Consider the following 19,075-nt stretch of genomic DNA (forward strand, 5'->3'; position numbering starts at 1 on the left):
TTGACCCTGGTATAAAGTGGTCATCCTCCACCACTGGCCGCTGCGCTCGGCCTCCGCTGCCTGCGAGTGGGCCATCGCCATGCTGCTGTTCATGCTCTTCGGCCTGTTTGCGGTGGATTTTTCCTGCCTGGACGGCTGCACCCTGTGTCTCCAGCCGGGCCCCAGCCTCAGCCCCCCACCGGCCTCCCCCATCTCCCTGCAGGTCCCCCTGTGAATGGCAGTCCGATTGGTGTGGTTTGGCGCCAGTGCTGCGATCAGGGCCACCTGGGAAGTGAGAGGCCAAGGCCAGCCAACCATCCCTGCTCAAGGCTATTTATTATTATTATTATTAATTTTTTTGTTTTTGTTTTGTTTTGCCGCCGGCGGAATCAGAGACACGGACGCAGGCAGGGTCACGCGAAACCAGAATTCCTTCCGGAGAGCAAATCCGTACAGAAGGTTTTGAAGGGAGGAGAGAGCTGGGGAAGGGGGGGTGCCTGGGAAGGAGGAGTTGGGGACACAAGGACAGATGGCCCTCTCCGTCCGGATCTGCTAAGCCACCCCAACCAGCCCCCGTCCCTCCCCCCACCCCACCGAGAGATTGATCAATAAATAAAATAATAAATTAATCAATAAATAAAATAGAAACAGCTCCCCCGCCCTCAGTTCCCCCCCAGAACCACCCCCCATTGGGCACGGCCCCCTGAGCCCCATCCCTGCAGGGTGAGGCTGGGTTTGTTGTGTCTCTCCCCTCCCTATATACTCCTTGGGCCCTATTTACAGATTCACAGTTAGGGGGCAGGGAAGGGGGGTTGAGGGGGTTTCCCTCCTTCCCTGGCCCCCTGGGGTCAGGGCAGAGGGGTCCCATTGGTGGCCAGGAGCTTCTTGTCCTTAGCAGGGCCTCGGCGGGGAGAACTGGTCAGCTCTGGGTCTGGGCGGCTGGGTGGGGGCTGCAGGCTTCTGGGTGGGGTGCCAGCAGGCCGAGTCTGGGTCCCGTTTTTCTCATCTGCGGAGGAAGAAGCAGTGTGGCCTCAGTAACCTCAAGGCTGCCAACCCCAAAGAATATGTTCCAGCAACAGCATGGTGAGACCAGGGCCCCCATCATGGGACTAGAAGCCTGCAGAGATGGCTGCCAGGAGGACTCACATCTGCAGCCACACCTGGCAGCCTCAGGATGGCGGGTCATACATTCTGGGCCCCCCAACCTCTGTGGCTTTGGAAACTGGGCCAAGTCAGTCCCAGAGGCCCACCTTCAGGGGGCATTCTCATAGACTCTGGCTATGACATCATGCGCTAAGAGACAGCTTGTCACAGCAGCTAATCAGATTCGCATCCCTAGATTACAGCAAGAAGGATTGGTCCCCTTCTGCTACCCTGGTTGTGGGGGTAGCACAGGAAACGTTCCCTGGCAACAGGGCCCAGGGGAGCCTATAGTGGGTTGTTTTGCGGGGGAGGGGGGGTTTGAACAGATCTGGATGGTTGATTACTCTTTTCCAGAACAGTTTCAGAATTTTTGTTAGCAGAAAATCCCACATCCCCGACACAGAGACTGGTCATCCTCTTAGGGATCCCCGGAGGTGCCCTCCCTAGCCACAAGGCCGTCTCAGGTTGGGATGGCCTGGTTCCCTGGATGGAGCTCAGGACCCAGCCTCTCTGAGAACCTGTGATCCTTGCCCACAAACTGAAGCCCTGGGGCACCTGCTCAGCAGGAGGTCTTCCCTCCAGCCCACAGGATAAAAGAAGCAGACATCGCCTCCGGCCCCTGCCTCCCACCTGCCAGGGCCTGCACGGAGGGCTGGTCGTGAGTGCTCAGCAGCTGTGCCTGGATGGTCTCTACAACTCGCTTGAACCGACGGCTGGGACCTGGAGGGGAGACGGACATGGACATGGAACTTGAGGACAGAGATACTGAAGACACTCCCACCCTGTGGAACCCAGCAAAGGACTCTCTTCCTCTTGGTCTCAATTTCTCGCCCTGTGTGGGGCCAGGCATAAACCCACGCTTTGCAGCTGGGGCTGAGAAAGATCGGCACTGAAATAATGATGGGTGTGGTTTTCTGTTGAAAGAAGCTGTACTACTTGCTAGTTTCTAGTTGAGGCCATGAAGAGCCAGAAACATAAGAAAAATAAATGGAAAGTAAAACAAAAAACAAAAAACAAAAAAAAAAACCCTTAAAATCAAGAAAGTCCTGCATATCAGTCTTTAAAGGAAAGGGGAAAAATGCATCATAATTCATCTTAGTGATGTAACATTGTGGCAGGCTGGTATAGAAACTTGGGAGCAAGCTCATCTCCCAACTGTGACATATTAAGACTGCTAACAAGGGTAGTGAACAGAAGCATCCCTTGTTATTCAAACCCTTGTCATCAGGGCTCAGAAACCAAGCTGAATGGGAAGGAAGGCTTTTCTGCGGTTTTCATCTCTGGTGCCAACTCCTGATTGTCATGGCTGCCTGCGATTTCTGAGGCTGCTGCTGAGCTCAGCAGGACGAAGTGCGGTGATTGGCTGGTGATGTCTGCTCTGGGTGCAGGAATGACATTGGATCTCAGTGAGCCATGTCTTTGCCTGTCTTAAGGAAGTAGGAAGGGAGCTCTGCACTTCGAGGTCAGCAGGGCTAGGCTGAGCCCAGCTCTGTCGTGGTTTGCAGTCTGACTCTCTCAAGTCAATTTACCTCTATAGGACTCTGTTTTCTCCTCTGTAAGGTGGGTGATCACTAATACCTCAAAGGCTGCTGGGAAGCTTCAATACAACAGTGCACGTAAAGCACTGGGAACATCACAAATGTCCATGAAATGTCCATGAGAAAAAGGGTAGACAGAATGTAGGGGTCTGAGTGAGGAGGGGGCTCACATAGTCAGCAGTAGCTGGGCACCACCTCTTCCTCCCTCTTGCTACCTTGGCCACTATCCTAACTCAGTTGTCTTGAGTGTCCCAAACACTAGGCTGTAGGCAGCCTCGCTGAGGGAAACTTACCGGAGATGAGCGTAAAGGTGACGGAGTAGATACCACCACTGCCACTCCCATCCCGTCGTGGGGAAGGCTCTGGACCCTCTGAGGAGCTGATATCCACCTGGAATCGGACAGGCTTCTGGAAGACGGATGGGCCGCCACTGGCCTTGTATTCAGCCCTGAAGCTGGTCTGTGACAGCACACTGTGACTCAGGCTGGGGATCTGAGACAGGTGGGGGACAGAAGCAGGGGGTGATTCCAGTGACCTGATTCCAGAGAATGGTTAACCAACCCCACAACTACATCTGCCCAAGGAACTAAAAGTTCCATCAGCCACTGGGGGGAAAAAAATAACCGAGGAGATACTGGGAGACCCCACTGCCTGCTGGGACTAGTAGTTTTCTTGTCCAACTCTAAACGTATCTCAAGAATGGCTGAACAACTGAATTCCCATGTAGAGTCCCAGGGACTCTTGCTTCTAGGTATCAGCCCTAGGCTCCAGAATCACATGACACAAACTTTTCTGTCTCCACAGGCATTGTCATATCAGCCTCAAAACCAGTAAGTCTTGGGATGCCTGGGTGGCTTAGCGGTTGAGTGTCTGCCTTTGGCTCAGGGCATGATCCCGGGATCCAAGATGGAATCCCACATCAGAGTCCATGTGTGGAGCCTGCTTCTCCCTCTGCCTACGTCTCTGCTTCTCTCTCTGTGTCTCTCATGAATAAATAAATAAATAATCTTAAAACAAAAACAAAAACAAAAACCCCTGTAAGTCCTACTAGCTCCTAGAGCAAAGAACCAGAGGACCCAGTGGGAAAAGTGGTTCCTTCTGCTAATCTCAGACGTGGTGGTCATGGAATGGCAACTGATCAATACTCTAGAGACTTGTCCCATGCCATCACCTCCAGGCCCCAGGGCACCTCTCCCACCTCCCTGCCCTGACAGTGACCAAACCCAACTCTGAATGGTAAACTACAGATCCCATGAGCCTCAGGAGGAAGCCAGGCCAGAGCAATGGTGGTGGACCCCAGGGGCTGCTGGGATTTGTAGTCCTGTGCGGGCTAGGACACAGGAAAGACCCAGGTCCCCTCACCGACAGGAAGGCATGGACAATGTCCGCTTTGATGCTGCTGAGAGGTTTGTCCTTTAGCACAAGGAATATTTGTTCTTCTTTGTCCAAGGAGATGAAGTTCCCAAACCAGGAACGTTTTGCCAACCTGAGTAAAAGGGAATGGTTGGAGGCAGGTCAGCAGGGGGGTCAGGGGCTCAGGGAATAAATACCTCCCTCCATCCTCTCACTTCCCTTCCCTGTCAGACTCACTCTGGAGAGGACTCTGGCGTCAAACTGGACATCTCCTCGGCAGTGGGGACTGGCGGGGGCGGTGAGGGAGGGGAGAATATGGTCAACACTTGCACATCATCCTGGGGTCCAGCACGCGGGCCAGCGGTACCCTCCAACCAGAGGTTTCAGATCCCAGGGCCCATTCATCTCCCAGTAGCTAAACCCCAAATGGCATGCTGACTGGTGGTCCTTCCAGGGATGCGGGCCCATCTGTTAAGCCACACCTCCTGAGGGGTAGAATTTGCTAGCTATAAGCCAATGGGAAGATGAGCCAGGCCTGAAGGGGTGTGTCCCTGAGAGGCTCCTCCTCCAGAGCTGGAAGCCACGCCCCTCTCCCCAACGCCTGAATCTCTCTCTACTCGCAACCCCATTTGCTCACAGGAAGTGGGAATCCAGGCCCACAGCTCTTTCCCCATCTTAGGATTCTGGAGTCCATGCCCCCAGCCCCTGCACCCTCAGGGACTCCATACCCTGCATTTTGCGCCGGTGAAAGCGAGGGGAGCCCAGGAAGCTGTTGCGGATGGAGTTGAGACGACTTCTCCAGGCGGCTCCCCCCACGCCACCGCCGGGGCTTGGGGGTGGTGTTGTTCCTGGCGTCCCGGTGGGGCTGGCCCGGGGCGTATGCAGGGGCGAATGCAAGGGGGTGCCCCCAGAGGAGCGCGGGGAGCCTGGGGGGCCAGGCAGGGGTGTGGAGCGGGCACTGGGGGGCGGGGGCTGCTCTCCGGCGCCCCCACCCCTGGGGCCTCGAGAAGGCAGCGTCTGCGTTTTGGAAGTTGGGGAGACCCCGCCCCGAGCCTCATCGCCAGCCCCGGGCTCAGGTGAGAAGGAAAAGACAGGACTCTGTGGAAGAGTGGAGATGGGTGAGATGGCGGACTACAACTCCCAGGAGGCTCTAGGAGCCTCATTCGCACATACTTACGGAGGTGGGTCCTGATGCCTGCTGGAACTTGTAGTCCAATTATTTTCCCCTCCCAACCCAGTGTTAGGTTGACAGAAACTTTTTCTACCATGCTCACTGCTATAGACCTAGCACAGTGACTGGTACAAAGGAGGTGCTCAGTTAGCTTTTGTTAAGTGAATAAATGAACCCTCGACATACACTAAAAACCCAATCCTACAGGAGGTGGAAATGCCCAACTACTCATGCGGCTTTGGGATTGGGGCCCTATAGGGACAAAGAGGCAATGCCTCAAGACTTCATGGGAATTATAGTTTCTGCTGCACAATCTTTGCTCCAGTGTCTTCACCCCCTTGCTCCTTCTTAATTGGGGAGCTGGCCTTACCCTTGGGCTGCTGAGAGGGCTGGAGGACAGACCGGTGGATGCTCCACTGACACTACGTGATCTGTTTCCAGGAGAGATTAAACAAACAAACAAACAAACAAACAAACAGGTGTATGGGTTTCACGAGGCTCAGATGTCCTCTCCCTTCCTCGTGCCTTTGAGATGAGGACCTGAGGCCTAGAGAGGGACCACTGAGGTGGAATTGGGGCTAGAACTCTGGATCCACTGGAGAAACAGGGGCTCCCACCTCTGACTGTGCTGGGCCATCTCCAGGGCCCGTCGGGTAGGCACCGGGGAGCCACCGCCCCCAGCATCTGTGATGCTCAGAACTTCCATAGACTTCCGCTCTGGCCTCCGCTTCCCATGACGGCTCAGCATGGGGGAATCCACACGTTTCCGAGGAGGATCTGAGGGCAAAGAGAGTTTTAACTCTATCAGAAGATGTCTTGGTCCAGCTGTACATGGCATTCATACACACAGGGAAACAGAGGCCCAAGACGGAGAGTTGTGTCAAGGTCACAGAGCAAGTCAGGAGCTCTAAACCCAGAAGCTAAGGGCTTGCAGCTCCTTCCTCCCCCTGGAATTTGGGGTCTGTACTTCCAGCTCTGTCTCCTCACCGACATCATTCCGGGGAGGCAAGTCCTGGTCCTCACAGCTGGGATACCGCTCCTTTCGATCCAAAAGCAGATAATATATCATCTTTTCCTGGTTCTCCCTGACGGGGAAGGGGAATAAGGGGGTAGGAGAGGATTGGGGTCAGAGGTCGGGTTCCAGAGGTCTCACCCCCTCCCTGCAGCTGTGGCTCCCGGAGGGCTTGGTACACCCAGTATCTCTGTCCATGGTTCCATCTTCCTAGGTATCAATATGGTGAGTTTTTTTGTGTCGGGGTACATCTGACTCTTCCTTAACAATAATAGCAGTAGTAGGAATAATAATAATACCTAATAACTCCACACTTACTATTTGTAAGCGCTCAGTGGGACACTAAGTCTGTCTGAGCACCTATTGATACATCTCAGCATCTGGTCTGCCTTTTTTCCACTGGCCCTTCAGCCCCCTCGTGGTTCCTCCGGGAACAGCACCATCTGGGAGCTTTAGGCTACGCCCTCCCTGTCTAGCAGCCTGAGTGCCACGCCTCAGGGAGTCTGCGCGTGCGCGGGGCCTGGGCGCGCCGTCTGCTGGCCATCTGGGGCGCTGCCGCTGCTCGCCGGACGAGGGCACCTGGGCAGCAGGTGTATGCTGAGGGCAGGGGGCCTTACTCCTCGCTGCGCAGCTCGCGGTGCAGCCGCTCGCGGTCCCTGAAACAGCCCAGCGAAGCCATGCTCTCCAGGACGTCGGGGTCCAGCTCTCCATTCGATGGCAGGCTCCGCATGGCCACCCGCCGGCCTGGGGCTGGCTCCAGGCAGGGGTCTGGCTCGTGTTTCCCACCCCTGGGGAGAGGGAGAAAGGTTACAGGGGGCCGGGCTTCCGGGATTCGAGCCCTCTCCACCCAAGATGCAGGTATTCTGGGTCCCAACCTGCTCCGCCTGTGTCCTTTTCCCCCAGGACCCAGAAACCCGAGTCCCTAGCCCCTCCTCATTGAGGAACTTTGGCATCCCAGCCTCTGGCTGGTTCTCCTGCTGGGGTCCCTTGAAATTTGGGCCCCGTCCCTTCCTCCCCCAGGGAACCAGGTACCCAGGTCCCCATACTCACAGGTACCAGGGATGTTTCTGAATTTGCTCCAGCTGTACGGAGGGTGGGTGTAGAGAAGCAGAAGTGAGGTGGTATGAACACAGTAGGCCTCAAGGAAAGTTGATGAGGAGGCATTGGGGGTCCGTGGCAGTGCCCCTCCTCTCCACCAGGGGCAGGATGACAGTTTAGGTCTTCCCCTAGTGGAGACTGAGCACCTCAACCTACCACTATTGCAGATAGCACTGGGAGGACAAGGCCCACATGCACGGTGGCATCCCTCCTGCCAAGGGGGTCCTCTCCAGTTTGGAGTGGATAGTTTTGCAGACCCTGGAAATCCATCCTCATCCGCCCCCTAGGGATTCTGTCCTCAGGACCCACCGCTCATTCCAACTCACACTGAGCCTTTTTTCAGGCTCCACTTCAATCATCCCTCGCAGGAGGCTCTGGCAGTCTGGAGGGATGAAGTGGGGCATGTGGAAGACGCCCCGTTTCACCTTCTCCAGCAGCTGGCGGAGATTGTCATCATCAAAGGGCAGAGCCCCCTGAGTGAGAAATAACAGGACCCCTCACATAGAGCTTAGGATGTATCAGTTGAAAGCCTAAGCGCTTGGCAAACTGACATGTCAAGTCCTTACCACAAGCACTAGGACGGAGGGGACTATAATTATCCTACTTTACAGATGGGGAAACTGAGGCATGCAGAGATCCAGCAATTTGCCCAAGGCCTCTGAGCTGGTGAGTGACAGAGCAGGGACTTGGCAATGGACAAGTTAGGCCCCAGTGCTTAAGAGGCTGGGGTTGTGGCTTGGAGGCTGCATCTTTTTTTTTTTATTATTATTATTTATTTATGATAGTCACACAGAGAAAGAGAGAGAGGCAGAGACACAGGCAGAGGGAGAAGCAGGCTCCATGCACCGGGAGCCCGATGTAGGATTTGATCCTGGGTCTCTAGGATCGCGCCCTGGGCCAAAGGCAGGCGCTAAACCGCTGCACCACCCAGGGATCCTGGAGGCTGCATCTTAAAAAGTTTTCTCCCCAGACCACTTTCAGAAGGGGTAATCCTCATGCATTCATTCAACAAAAGGTGAGCATCCATTTGGGGTCAGGGATCTCATGATGGACAAAACAAGCTCTTGCCCTCCTAGAGCTCACACCCTAGAGACCCTGGTGAGTAAATGAACTTTAGGAGCTATGTCATGAGGGCACACTTGCTGTCTCTCAGGTTCTGATCTGGCTGAGAGGGATGGAGCAGGGGACACACCAGGTCCCTGTGCCCAAAGAGCTTTGTCTAGAATAATGCCTGAATTGATAAATGATGGTTGAGGGGGGCCTGGGTGGCTCAGTCAGTTAAGCATCTGCCTTTGGCTCAGGTCAGGATCCTGGGGTCCTGGGATCAAGTCTTGTGTCAGGCTCCCTGCTCAGTGGGGAGTCTGCTTCTCCTTCTGCCTCTGCCCCCTGCTCATGCTTGGTCTCTCTCTCAATAAATAAAAAAATTTTTAAAAAATAGGCAATGGTTGTTGAAGGAGTAGTGGGGAGGACAAACAACAAATGGACACGTGGAATGAGACAGCTGGGAGTGCATGTGATGAGGAAGTACAGGGCCAAGAAAGCAGGCAGTGTGAGAGGGGAGCCGGGTTTTGCAATGAAGTTGGGGAGGGGGAGAAGATGCTGGACATAGACTTGCAGGGGTGACAGTGTGAGTCCGCACTGGGATCCTGGGATTGAGTCCTGCATCAGGCTCCAAGCAGGGAGCCTGCTTCTCCCTCTGCCTGTCTCTGCCTCTCTGTGTTTCTCATGAATAAATAAAATCTTTTTTAAAAAAACGCAAAAAAGCAAAAAACAAAACAAAACAAAACAAAACGCGGCACTCAGTAGACCGCAAAAAACACACCTGTGCACAAGATTAACTGAAATAAGGGTAAAAAAAAAGCCCAGGGTCGCCCTGTGCCACCTCGGCAGGAACACATGCGACAGGGACTCAAATTTTTCTCCACCCTGTGCAAGTCTGAGGATGACCTTGAAAACACCAAGAGCAGTGATGATTTTGAGGATGTAAACCGCAGTGAGTATGCAACTTTGCAAATATGGAGGATCATAATCCAGAAATTATAAGGATCAGCTGTAATAATAATAGTAATGAAGTATGACAACTAATAATTGAGCGCTGCTCAGAGGGCTGACTGTGGAACAGTCTATGGAAATGCTGGTGACTCCAGGTACCGTAGGTACCCCCATTGGGTAAATGAGGCAACAGGCCTAGAGAGGGAGACTGACTTGCTTGCTCAAGGTGGTGGAGCAGGGGTTGGAACTCAATTGGGTGGGCTCCAGAGTAGCCAGCTGCAGGAGGGCTGAAGCCTGTAGTGTTTGCACCCGCTTCTCAGGCATCCCCCCACCTTCCTGGAGAGGGGGAGCTGGGAGCCCTGGGCATGCCTGTTCAGCCTCAGTCCCCTCTGTCACACAGGCTAGTGGTGATGAGAGCAAACACAGATCCCAGCCCTACCACTGGTAAGCATGTGCCCATGGGCCAGTCACTTCTCGTTAGGGCTTTTGAGACAAGTACACGAGGAACAGTGCCTGGCACAGAGTAAGCTGCCAATTTATTTGTCCCATGTAAGTTCATGAGGGCTGCTGTGCCAACCCAGGTCACCATGTTGAGCCAATGGAACAAAACACACAAAGACAAAAGCCCTGACTTCTGGGAGCTGATGATTTAGAAAGAAAAGGAGACACCGTACAAGGAACTGCATAGCTCAACACACAATGGCCAACTCTGAGAGTTGCCAGGAAGGACAGAGCCTCCCCCAGAGGGCCTGACCTCATGAGGGGTTGGGGTGGACAAGGGAGGCTTCCTTAAGAAATGAATATTGAACTGAGGGTGAAGAACAGTCTAGGTGTGAGCCAGATTGGCAATGGGACTAGTAGGGATGGAAGAGCATTCTAGGCCGAGAAGAGTAGGTGCAAAGGCCCTGGGGGAAGGGCCAGGCCGACAGGCGTGGTCTGGTTATACTAGTTACTACCATATTGCAACAAACACCTGAGAATAGCCATTGTCCCAAGCCCCTCCAGGGCTGCTGGTGGCCGTATCCCTTTCTGGAACACCCTGGACTGGCTCACGGTTTTCTGACTGGCTAGCTCTGGGCACAGAGATGGGGTATGGGGGGTTGCTCCAGGATCTTGGTCTGATGGTTAATACCTCCCACCTTCCTGTTACCAGTTAAATATTTGGAAGACAACCCCCAAGGGGAGGATGGAACTTCATGTTCTATGCTTCCACCAGGCAGGATTGTTCTAGAAGACGGAGCAGGAGAGGTGAAGGGCACCTTACCACAAGCAGGGCAAAGAGGATGACTCCGCAGCTCCACATATCTGCCCGGCGGCCGTCATACTTCTCCCCCTGGAAAGGAGAAGGCCCTGCCATGACTGAGTCTGTCCACCACACTCCTGCCATGCCTCCCTCCTCTCCACCTGCTCACTCACCTTAATCACCTCTGGACATGCATAGTGGGGGGACCTGAGGGAGAGAGGTGGTGTGAGCTTCTGGCCGGCTTCTCACTCCCTCCCCGGGACGACGGAGGCCAGGCCCCCACTCACCCACAGCTGGTCTCCAGGAGGCTGTCCCCCACCTGCAGGGATGCCATGCCAAAGTCTGCGATGCGGATGTTGTTTTTCTCATCCAAAAGCAGGTTCTCAGGCTTCAGGTCTCTGTGGCTGAGGCAGGCAGGTGGGGCTCAGGCCTCTGGTCTCCTCCCAGAGGCCGAGGCCCTGGTTACTATATCTCAGAGGTGGGCCCTTCTGGAAACTATTATGGACAATTTCAAACATGCTCCCAAATAGAAGACTATAAGGAAGCCCCATGTGCCCATCCCCCAGCCTCATCTGTTACCAACTCAGGGCAAATCTGTTACCAACTCAGGCCTTATCTACACCCATACATACTCTCTTTCCTCCACTGGATTATTTAATAGGAGACCCCAGATAGTATATGATTTTATCCACAAATATTTGAATAGGTACTAAGTGAGATATTCTGAGTTAAGAGGGCTAATGTTGAGCTACTTCCATACTGAATAATAATAATAAAAAAAAAAAAATAATAATAATAAGGTCACCCCAAGCCAGTCACTGGTCCCTTCCTGGAGACACCTGCCCTCTCCCCTGGAGCAAAATTCCTCAAGTTTTAAGGTTTGATATCTTGGTGGGGGAGCGCTGAGGATTCTACAGTTTCTGTTGGAAGTGGTCAGTAACTGGGTCATACCTGTTGTTAAACATGTTGACTATTGCCCCCTAGAGGTCAGTGTTTTTAATGTCAGGATTTTGACAGGGTCTTGTCCATAGGGAGGTGTTGACAATTTAAATGGGATGCTTTTCCATTACCAATCTTTACTCCCTGCGGAACTCTGAGCCCCTCTGCCCCGATACCCACCCCAATCTCTATCCCAGAGACTGAAGGAGTGCAAACAAATAAGGCTGAAAAGACAAGCTCAAGGCCATTCACCGAGAAAAAGATGGTATTTTCCTATGGACATTTACATGCCAAAAAAACAAACTTCAACCCTTACCTCACATCACAGACAAATATTAATTTGAAATGTATCATGGGCCTAAATGCAAGAGCTAAAACTATATAACTTCCAGAAGCAAATGTAAGAGGAAGCCTTAGGGACCTTGAGCTGGGCAAGGATCTATAGACTGGGCAGAAAAAGCATAAACTGTACAAAAAATATTGACCAACTTGAGTTTATCAGAATTTAAAACTTGCTTTTCAAAAAACATTCCTACAAAAACACAAAAGTGGCGTGCCTGGCTAGTTCGTTTGGAACAGTGTGTGACCTTTTTTCTCTTTTTTTGGGGGGGGGGTTATTTATTTATTTGAGACAGAGCATGGCGGGGGAGGGGGGCAGAGGGACAAGGAGATTCCCTGCTGAGCATGGGGTGATCCCAGGACCATAAGATCATGACCTGAGCTGCAGTCAGATGGTTAACTGACTGAGCCACCCAGGTGCCCCAAGCGCACAACTCTTGATCTTGGGGTCCTAAGTTCAAGCCCCACATTGGATGTAGAGATTACTTAAAGAATTTTTAAAAGTTGTTTAAAAAATTAAATTAAAAAAATTTAAAACTGAAAAGCATGTCACAGACTGGGAGAAAAAACTTGAAAAATACAGTTAATAAAATATTTGTTCTTAGAATAAAGAACCCTTAGGAGTAACTCCTAGACCTATCTTTTCTCAGAATAAAGAATTCTTACAACTCAATAATAAAAAGACAACTCAATAAAAAATGGGCAAAGGATCTGAATGGACATTTTTTTCAAGGAAGATAAATGAATGGCCAATAAGCACATGGAAAGATGTTCTACATCATTAGTCATCAGGGAAATACAAATCAAAACCACAATGAGGTACCACTTCATACCCGCTAGGATGGCTATCAAAAAGTCAAATGGGGGCACCTGGGTGGCTCAGTGGTTGAGCATCTGCCTTTGGCTCAGGTCCTGATCCTGTGGTCCTAGGATTGAGTTTTGCATCAGACTCCCTGCGGGGTGCCTGCTTCTCCCTCTGCCTGTGTCTCTGCCTCTCTCTCTCTCTCTCTCTCTCTCTGTGTCTCTCATGAATAAATAAATAAAATATATTTTAAAAAATTTATTTATTTATTTATTTATTTATTTATTTATTCATGAGAGACACAGAGAGAGAGAGAGAGAGAGAGAGAGGCAGAGACACAGGCAGAGGGAGAAGCAGGCTCCATGCAGGGAGCCCGATGTGGGACTTGATCCCGGGACTCCAGGATCATGCTCTGAGCCAAAGGCAGACACTTTAACTGCTGAGCCACCCTGGTGTCCCAAAATCTTTTCTTTAAAAAGTCACATGACATGATAACAAGTGTTGGCAAGGACATACAGAGATTGGAACCCTCATGCACTGCTGGCGGGGATGGTGAAGGGTACAGTCGCTTTGGAGAATGATCTGGCACTTCCTCAAAAGGCTAAGCAGAGTTCCTACATGACCTGACTACTCCACCCCCAGAGATGTACCTGAAAATTGAAAACACAGGTATGCACTTGAATGTTCCCATATTCATGTTATTTACAACAGCCAAAAAACAGAAACAACTAAAGTGTCCATCAGCTGGGGAATGGATAAACAAGATATGGCATATCTGCACAATGGAATACTGTTCAGCCATGAAAAGGAAGGAAGTACTGACACATGCTACCACATGGATGAACGCTGAAAACATTTTGCTGAGTGAAAGAAGCCAGACACAGACCACATATACTATGGTTTCATTTATAGGAAATGTCCAGAATTGGCAAACTCATGGAGACAAAAAGCAGATTGGTGGTCGTCGGAGGCTGGGGGGAGGGTGTGTGTGTGACTGCTTAATGGGTACAAGGTGATGATTTTGGGGGTGAGGAAAATCTTCTAAAATTACATAGCAGCAATGCACAACACTGGGTCCACCAAACCCCACTGAATTTTATACTTTAAAAGGGTGAATTTTATGATACATGAGTTACATCTCAATTTTTAAAAAGGAATAAAGATTTATTTTGGGGCTGCACCACACTGGCTTCCAGTCAGCCTTGTGGGCAGCGCTCATCCCAGCCTCCCCTCCGCTGCCCCCTCACCAGATGGAGTAGCTGTGGCAGAAGTCCAGCGCCGACACGATCTGGCGGAAGAACTTCCGGGCCTCCTTGGGTGTCAGTCTCCCCTTCTTTACCAGGTAGTCAAAGAGCTCACCTCCGGAGACATGTTCCAGAACCAGGTACCTGGGGGGACGTGGAGGGGCCAGAGGGCTGGAAGGGGCATGTGGAGGACCAAAGAGCCTGGTCTCCCTCTTTCAAAAGCCCTTGGACCGCAGCACAAGACCTCCATCCCACTGTAAGCAAAGAATCCCGTCTCCTGAGACCCGGGACAGGGTGGGGGTGGGGGTGGGGGTGGGGGTGGGGGTGGGGGGAGACTTCAGTTCCCATGAGTCCCCGGGAGGAGAAGACTCCAGTTCCCATGAGTCTCTGGGAGGAGGGGGAGAAGAAGACACCAATTCCCATGAGTCCCTCAGCAAAAGAGACTCCAATTCCCATCAAGCCTCTGGGAAACGAAAACTCAATTCCCCCCAGCTCTAGGCAGCCAACTCCCATGGCAATTTTAGGAGTATCAGTACTCTGACTCCTAGTTATTTCAGGAGATAACGACAACTCTGTTAGCACCTGGAGGATAGAAACACCTCAATTCTCACAGGACGCTGGGACATAAAGACACCCCCGTCCTCCACTCCCATCAGCTTCTGGAAAGCCGAGCCTCTCATTTCTGTAAGCCTCTGGGAGGTAGAAACTCGAATTCTCATTAATTCCTGGTAAATAACGACTGCAGTGTGCACCAATCTAAGTCAACGACCATAAGGTAAAAGACTACAAGTCCCATTAGCTCTTGAGAGGTTTAAAAATTCCCAACTCTCAGAAGTTTCTGGGACATGGGCTCTTTTTTCCATCAGCACCTGGACCCCTAAGACTCCAAATCCCATCAGGCTCCGGGAGGCTAAACTCTGATTCCCACCAGCCCCTGGGAACAAGAGTTCAATTTATATGAGCTCAGGGAAGGCTGATAGTCCTCTGTGAAACCCAAACTCCCATGGGGCCCCCTCTATCTACCTAGGTGGAGTGGGAGTGATAGCTCCAGCAGTTGGTGACAAAGCCCCTCCCTGCTGCCACACCTGGGGCAGCCTGAGGACTACAATTCCCATGAGCCCCTGGGGCCGGGCCGCTTCCTGCCTGGGGAAACCCTGCCCAGCATCTAATGGGTATTGGATGGAGTCAGTTCATTCTGGGGACTCTGTGGTGGGGGCAGGAATCTGGCCCCTCACCGCTGCCTAGCCCAGCTGTCCCTTGGGTCACCAGAGTCAGACAAAGGCCTATTGTCTGTACCGTAGGCAGCTGGACTCCACTCCCATCTTCCTGGAGGGTAATCAACTTTGAGACACAGACTCGTAACTCCTAAGCAGGCCATTTTTGGGGTGTCCATCACAGCACCCATGGTTATGAGGGAGCAGGAGAGGGGTGGTTTAGGAAGGAGGATTCACTGAGCCTCAGGCTTTGCTAAACTCCCATTGCCTCAGTGAAGAGGAGTAAGGTGGGGATCTGCCCTTAGCAAGCTGGATCTGGTTGAGGGCATCCAGATTATCTAGCAGAGAATGTTCCCTGTAGTCCAGTATGGTGGGGGCCTGAGGCTGGGAATAAGGGCCAGGATGGATCTCTGTCCCCCATTCAGGATGGCTGATGCGGCTGTCCTGTTGCTAGGGCATATTTGGCCCTTCGCATCAGTCTAGGCCAGTCGGTGTGGGAGCAAGGATTATGTGTGTGTGTATGTATGTGTGGGAGGGCCTCTGTGCAGTAGCAAAGGGACAGACTGGCCCTTCCGTGACTCTAGTCAGGAGACCTTAAGTCTCTCCAGGCCCCTCCAGGACTTGTTTCCAGAAAGGTCCCACCCTAGGAACTTGGGGTGGGGGGTGAATGGGGGGCTGGGTGTCTATAAATACCTACAAATATTTCTTGTTCTCGTAGACATCGTGCAGCTTGAGGACATGTGGGTGTTCAATGAGCTTCAGGATGGCGATCTCCCGCTCCACCTGGGGGGAGCACGGGACATGGGAATGGAGGTCAGCATGGCCCCCATCCCTCCCCTCAGCCCCAAAGGGATCTCCTCCTCCAGTGCACACACACCTTCATCAGCACTGACTCCGACAGCTTCTCCCGGTTCACGATCTTGATGGCGACCTTCTGGCCCGTGATGCAGTGCACCCCGAGTTTAACCAGCCCTGGGGAAGCAGGACTGAAACTGGGGGGGGGTGGTCCCAGAGCCCTCGCCCAGCCTCTGGCTCCTGAGTCTCCATTATGACCCCCTTTCCTCCTCCTTTCCCTGCTGGCCTGAATCACCCTGACCTGGGCTCCCAGGGCTCTGACAGCTACCATTCCCACAAAACACATTCTCTTCTTGCTGTTGCCTGTAGACATAGACATTCTGTTTTGTCCGCCCCCCCTCCTTTAGATAGTCTCTACACCCACGTGGGTCTCAAACTCATAACCCCGAGACCAAGAACCAAGAGCTGCAGGCTCCACTGACTGCGACAGCCAGATGCCCCTGTTCTGTCCCTTCTGGTTGTCTGTCCCTCTCTGCCTGCCATCACCTCCATAGCCACTCCTGATTCTCTCCCTGATTCTCTGTCCTCATGTACCCCTTCAAATCCATCTCTCCACAGAATCTTTCCTCACTGTGTCTCCATAATTTTGTCTCCCTGCCTGCCTGATTCACCCTGTCTCTCTCTCCCTCTCTCTCTCTCTCAACCCATCACTTCCTTAAATTCTCTGCTCTTCAATCTTCTGGAGACTCCATGTCTCCCAAGGAATATACTTTCACATTTGTCCCCTTCCCAGACCATCCTCCTCCACCTCCTCCTAAACCCTGACCTTTTAATCCCCTCCTTTAATCTGGTTTTAGTAGCAGCTGTAGCTGGGAGCATGCAAACCCCAAGAGTATGCCTACTTCCCAAGGGTAAGGCCCAAAGCCACAGATCCTGGAGTTCAGGCCCCCAGCCCTCCTCCCTCAGTCCCCCTCACCCAGGAGCCTGGGCCCCCAGTCCCTCAGCCCCTCCTCCCTCAGACCCAGGAGTCCAGGCCCCCAGCCCCCTCCTCCCTCAGACCAAGAAGCCCAGGCCCCCAGTCCCTCTGCTTCTCCTCCTTCAGACCCAGGAGTCCAGGCCCATGGCCCCTTCCTCTTCCATAACTCAGGAATTCAGGTCAGTGACACCTTCACACCCTTACCACTAGGATCCTGAGGTCTGAGCCTTTCCCTTCCCTGTTGCCCTGGAACCTCAGCTTCACAAGAGATTGAGGGCCCACCCCTGGGCCTCCTGCCTAGGACACGGGTGTGCAGCTCCTGCTTCACACCCACCCACCCTCCACCTGGCAAGAAAGAGGCCCCGACTGGAGCCAGCCTTTAGCAACAGCAAAGGATGACCCCTGATTCCACAAGCACTCCTGGGAGATTTGACTTTCCCTGTCAATTTCTGTTCCCCACACTGAGCCAGCATGCTGGAATGGGGAGAATGCTGCAGACCCCATCACCCGAGCCTCACTGCTGGTCACCCAGACAGCCTGCCAGGAGAGCCTGAGGCCCTCCTCAGCCAGAGAGCAGTGCAGAGGGAAGCGGCTGCCCCGGGGTGCACCCCCATCCCGTGGCGTACTGCAGCAAGCACCTCAGCTCCTGGTGCAGGCTGATGATCCCTTGCTGCAGGCCGGCCTCCCTTCCCCATCGTGGCCCTGGAGCCCTTCCAACTTCTGACCCCCATGAGGTGGGAGCCTTTGGGCCTCAGCACCTCCCTCCAGGAGTCCAAGCCCCCAGCCCCCTCCAACCTCGGGACCCAGCACACTGGACCCCAAGTCCCCTCTCTGTGAGGGAACCCTGGGTCTGGGCATTCGGCCCCTGCCCTTTGAATACCCATGAGTCCCGCCCTCTGCCCCCAGCTCTCCAGCCCCCCGCCCCAGGTGTCCCCTCCCCAGGCTCACCTGTCTGTCCTTTTCCCAGCGTCTTCTCCAGGCGATAGGGGCCCACATATTGGGCATGCTGGGGTGGGTGTGGGTGTGGGTGCGGGAGGTGGTAGGCGGGGGAACCCCCGCCCCCCTCCTTGGCCCCGGACGACATGGTGCCCTTGGTCCCGGCCCGACCGGCCCCCCGGCCGCCCCCCCTGCGGCAGGTCGCCCCGTCCCTCCGGTGGGGGCCGGCGACAGCTCCGTCCCGGCCCCCCCGGCTGCTCCCCACCTCTCCGGGGGTCCCCAGGGGGCTGGGCTGGGCGCCCCCCCCCGTCGGCGGGCCGCGGAGCTGGGGGAGGGGGGGCTGGCCCGGGGGAGGGGGGGTCAGGCCCCGGGAGTCAGCATGGCCCGGGGGGGCTGCGCGGCCCCCCCTCCCCAGCCCGTCCCTGGCCGGCCCCCCCCTTCCTGCGCCTCCCCCCGCCGGGGGGGTCTGAGGTGCGGGCCGGCGGATGCTGCAGGCCGAGGTCCCCCCCACCCCCCCACGCGCCCTCTCTCCTCCGCCTCCTCCTCCTCTCCTCCTCCCCCCGCCACCTCGTCCTTTCTCTCCGGCACGCTGACATCACCATCCGGGGACTCCGGGCCCTTCCCCAAAGTTAACCCTTTCGGAGGGGGGAGGGGGAGCCGGGGCAGGGGGCGGGCCTGGGCGCCGGAGGGATGGCGAAGAGGTGGGAGGGTGCAGGGAGGATGGAGGGATGCAGGAGGAGAGAGGATGGAGGAGAGGCAAGGGACCGAGATGCGGAGCCAAGAGACCAGGGCAGGGATGGAGCCGCACAAAGGGAGAGGGAGTCTGAAATAGAGACGGGGACACTCGGCGACAGCGCTGGCGCAGGCAAGGGACCATGCAGCGGTGGGCAGAGACGGAAGAGCAGGCAGGGACGAAGAGCTGGAGAGACAGAGACAGGGAGATGGAAGAGATGTGATGGGGACCGGGAGAGACAGCGATACCGAGAGAACCGGGCGGGGAGACAGAGAGACAGGGACAAGGCGGGAACAATGTGGAAGAAAGACAGAAGGATGGAGAGTCAGAGAGAAGAGTGGGAGAGAGGTGGAAAGGGATGGGGGTCAGGAAGAGGAATGGACAGGTGGAAAGGGAGAGCGATGGCGAGGAGAACCTTAAACCCACAGTGGTGTTGGTACCGGTCCACAGGTGCACAGGTGCAGGGCACATGCTGGGGAACACAGGGACACACTGCAGGGGCAGACTAAGAGGGAAATAATTTGGGAGTTGCCCGACTAAGACTCATCCCTGCTTCTCCAGGCCTCCA

The 19,075-nt window shown here is 54.1% G+C and overlaps 2 protein-coding genes and 1 long non-coding RNA gene across 20 annotated transcripts in view; 2 read left to right on the plus strand and 1 right to left on the minus strand.

Moving 5' to 3' along the window:
* Window positions 1-3,263, plus strand: part of TMEM150B (transmembrane protein 150B) — a 20,498-nt gene extending 17,235 nt beyond the window's left edge. For 7 of the 16 annotated variants that reach the window (XR_013389201.1, XR_013389194.1, XR_013389188.1 and 4 more), the window contains one exon: window positions 373-3,263. Coding sequence is in view for 6 of the 16 variants with exons in the window: in XM_077914784.1 (XP_077770910.1) it covers window positions 373-591 (219 nt within the window). In the remaining 10 variants the exon portion in view is untranslated. Of the gene's footprint in view, window positions 1-17 lie in introns of all 16 variants that reach the window. The other 9 variants (XM_077914793.1, XM_077914813.1, XM_077914750.1 and 6 more) reach the window with 4 other exon arrangements.
* Window positions 393-18,078, minus strand: BRSK1 (BR serine/threonine kinase 1). 2 transcript variants are annotated; one of them, XM_077914706.1, is made up of 19 exons: window positions 17,787-18,078; window positions 15,945-16,039; window positions 15,765-15,850; window positions 13,857-13,997; window positions 10,817-10,933; window positions 10,703-10,736; window positions 10,551-10,619; window positions 7,621-7,767; window positions 7,247-7,278; window positions 6,814-6,984; window positions 6,172-6,269; window positions 5,802-5,961; window positions 5,555-5,615; window positions 4,742-5,111; window positions 4,251-4,299; window positions 4,023-4,146; window positions 2,954-3,152; window positions 1,753-1,842; window positions 393-985 (listed from the first exon to the last, which is right to left on the minus strand). In XM_077914706.1, exons 1-19 carry the CDS (start codon window positions 17,920-17,922, stop codon window positions 828-830), a joined length of 2,337 nt encoding a protein of 778 aa, XP_077770832.1. In that variant the 5' UTR covers window positions 17,923-18,078; the 3' UTR covers window positions 393-827. The 2 variants fall into 2 exon arrangements, with proteins under 2 accessions (XP_077770832.1, XP_077770841.1); XM_077914715.1 differs by lacking the exon at window positions 17,787-18,078 and having other exon boundaries at window positions 15,761-15,850; window positions 15,945-15,962.
* On the plus strand, window positions 14,216-16,230 carry LOC144323889 (uncharacterized). 2 transcript variants are annotated; one of them, XR_013389246.1, is made up of 2 exons: window positions 14,216-14,628; window positions 15,786-16,230. It is a non-coding gene; the product is annotated as an uncharacterized LOC144323889 (long non-coding RNA). The 2 variants fall into 2 exon arrangements; XR_013389247.1 differs by lacking the exon at window positions 14,216-14,628 and adding an exon at window positions 15,032-15,186.
* Window positions 18,079-19,075: the final 997 nt, after the last annotated feature.

The sequence above is a fragment of the Canis aureus genome, chromosome 1, assembly GCF_053574225.1.
Source record: "Canis aureus isolate CA01 chromosome 1, VMU_Caureus_v.1.0, whole genome shotgun sequence".
Lineage (NCBI taxonomy): Eukaryota > Metazoa > Chordata > Mammalia > Carnivora > Canidae > Canis > Canis aureus.

Coding starts and splice junctions, on each gene's coding strand:
- BRSK1 (XM_077914706.1), bottom strand. CDS start 17,922: ATGTCGTCCGGGGCCAAGGAGGGGGGCGGGGGTTCCCCCGCCTACCAC. Junction 13,998..15,764: donor TACGAGAACAAGAAATATTT/GTAGGTATTTAT, acceptor ACGTCCCCCCAG/GTACCTGGTTCTGGAACATG. Junction 986..1,752: donor CTCCGTGCAGGCCCTGGCAG/GTGGGAGGCAGG, acceptor CTTCCTCCGCAG/ATGAGAAAAACGGGACCCAG.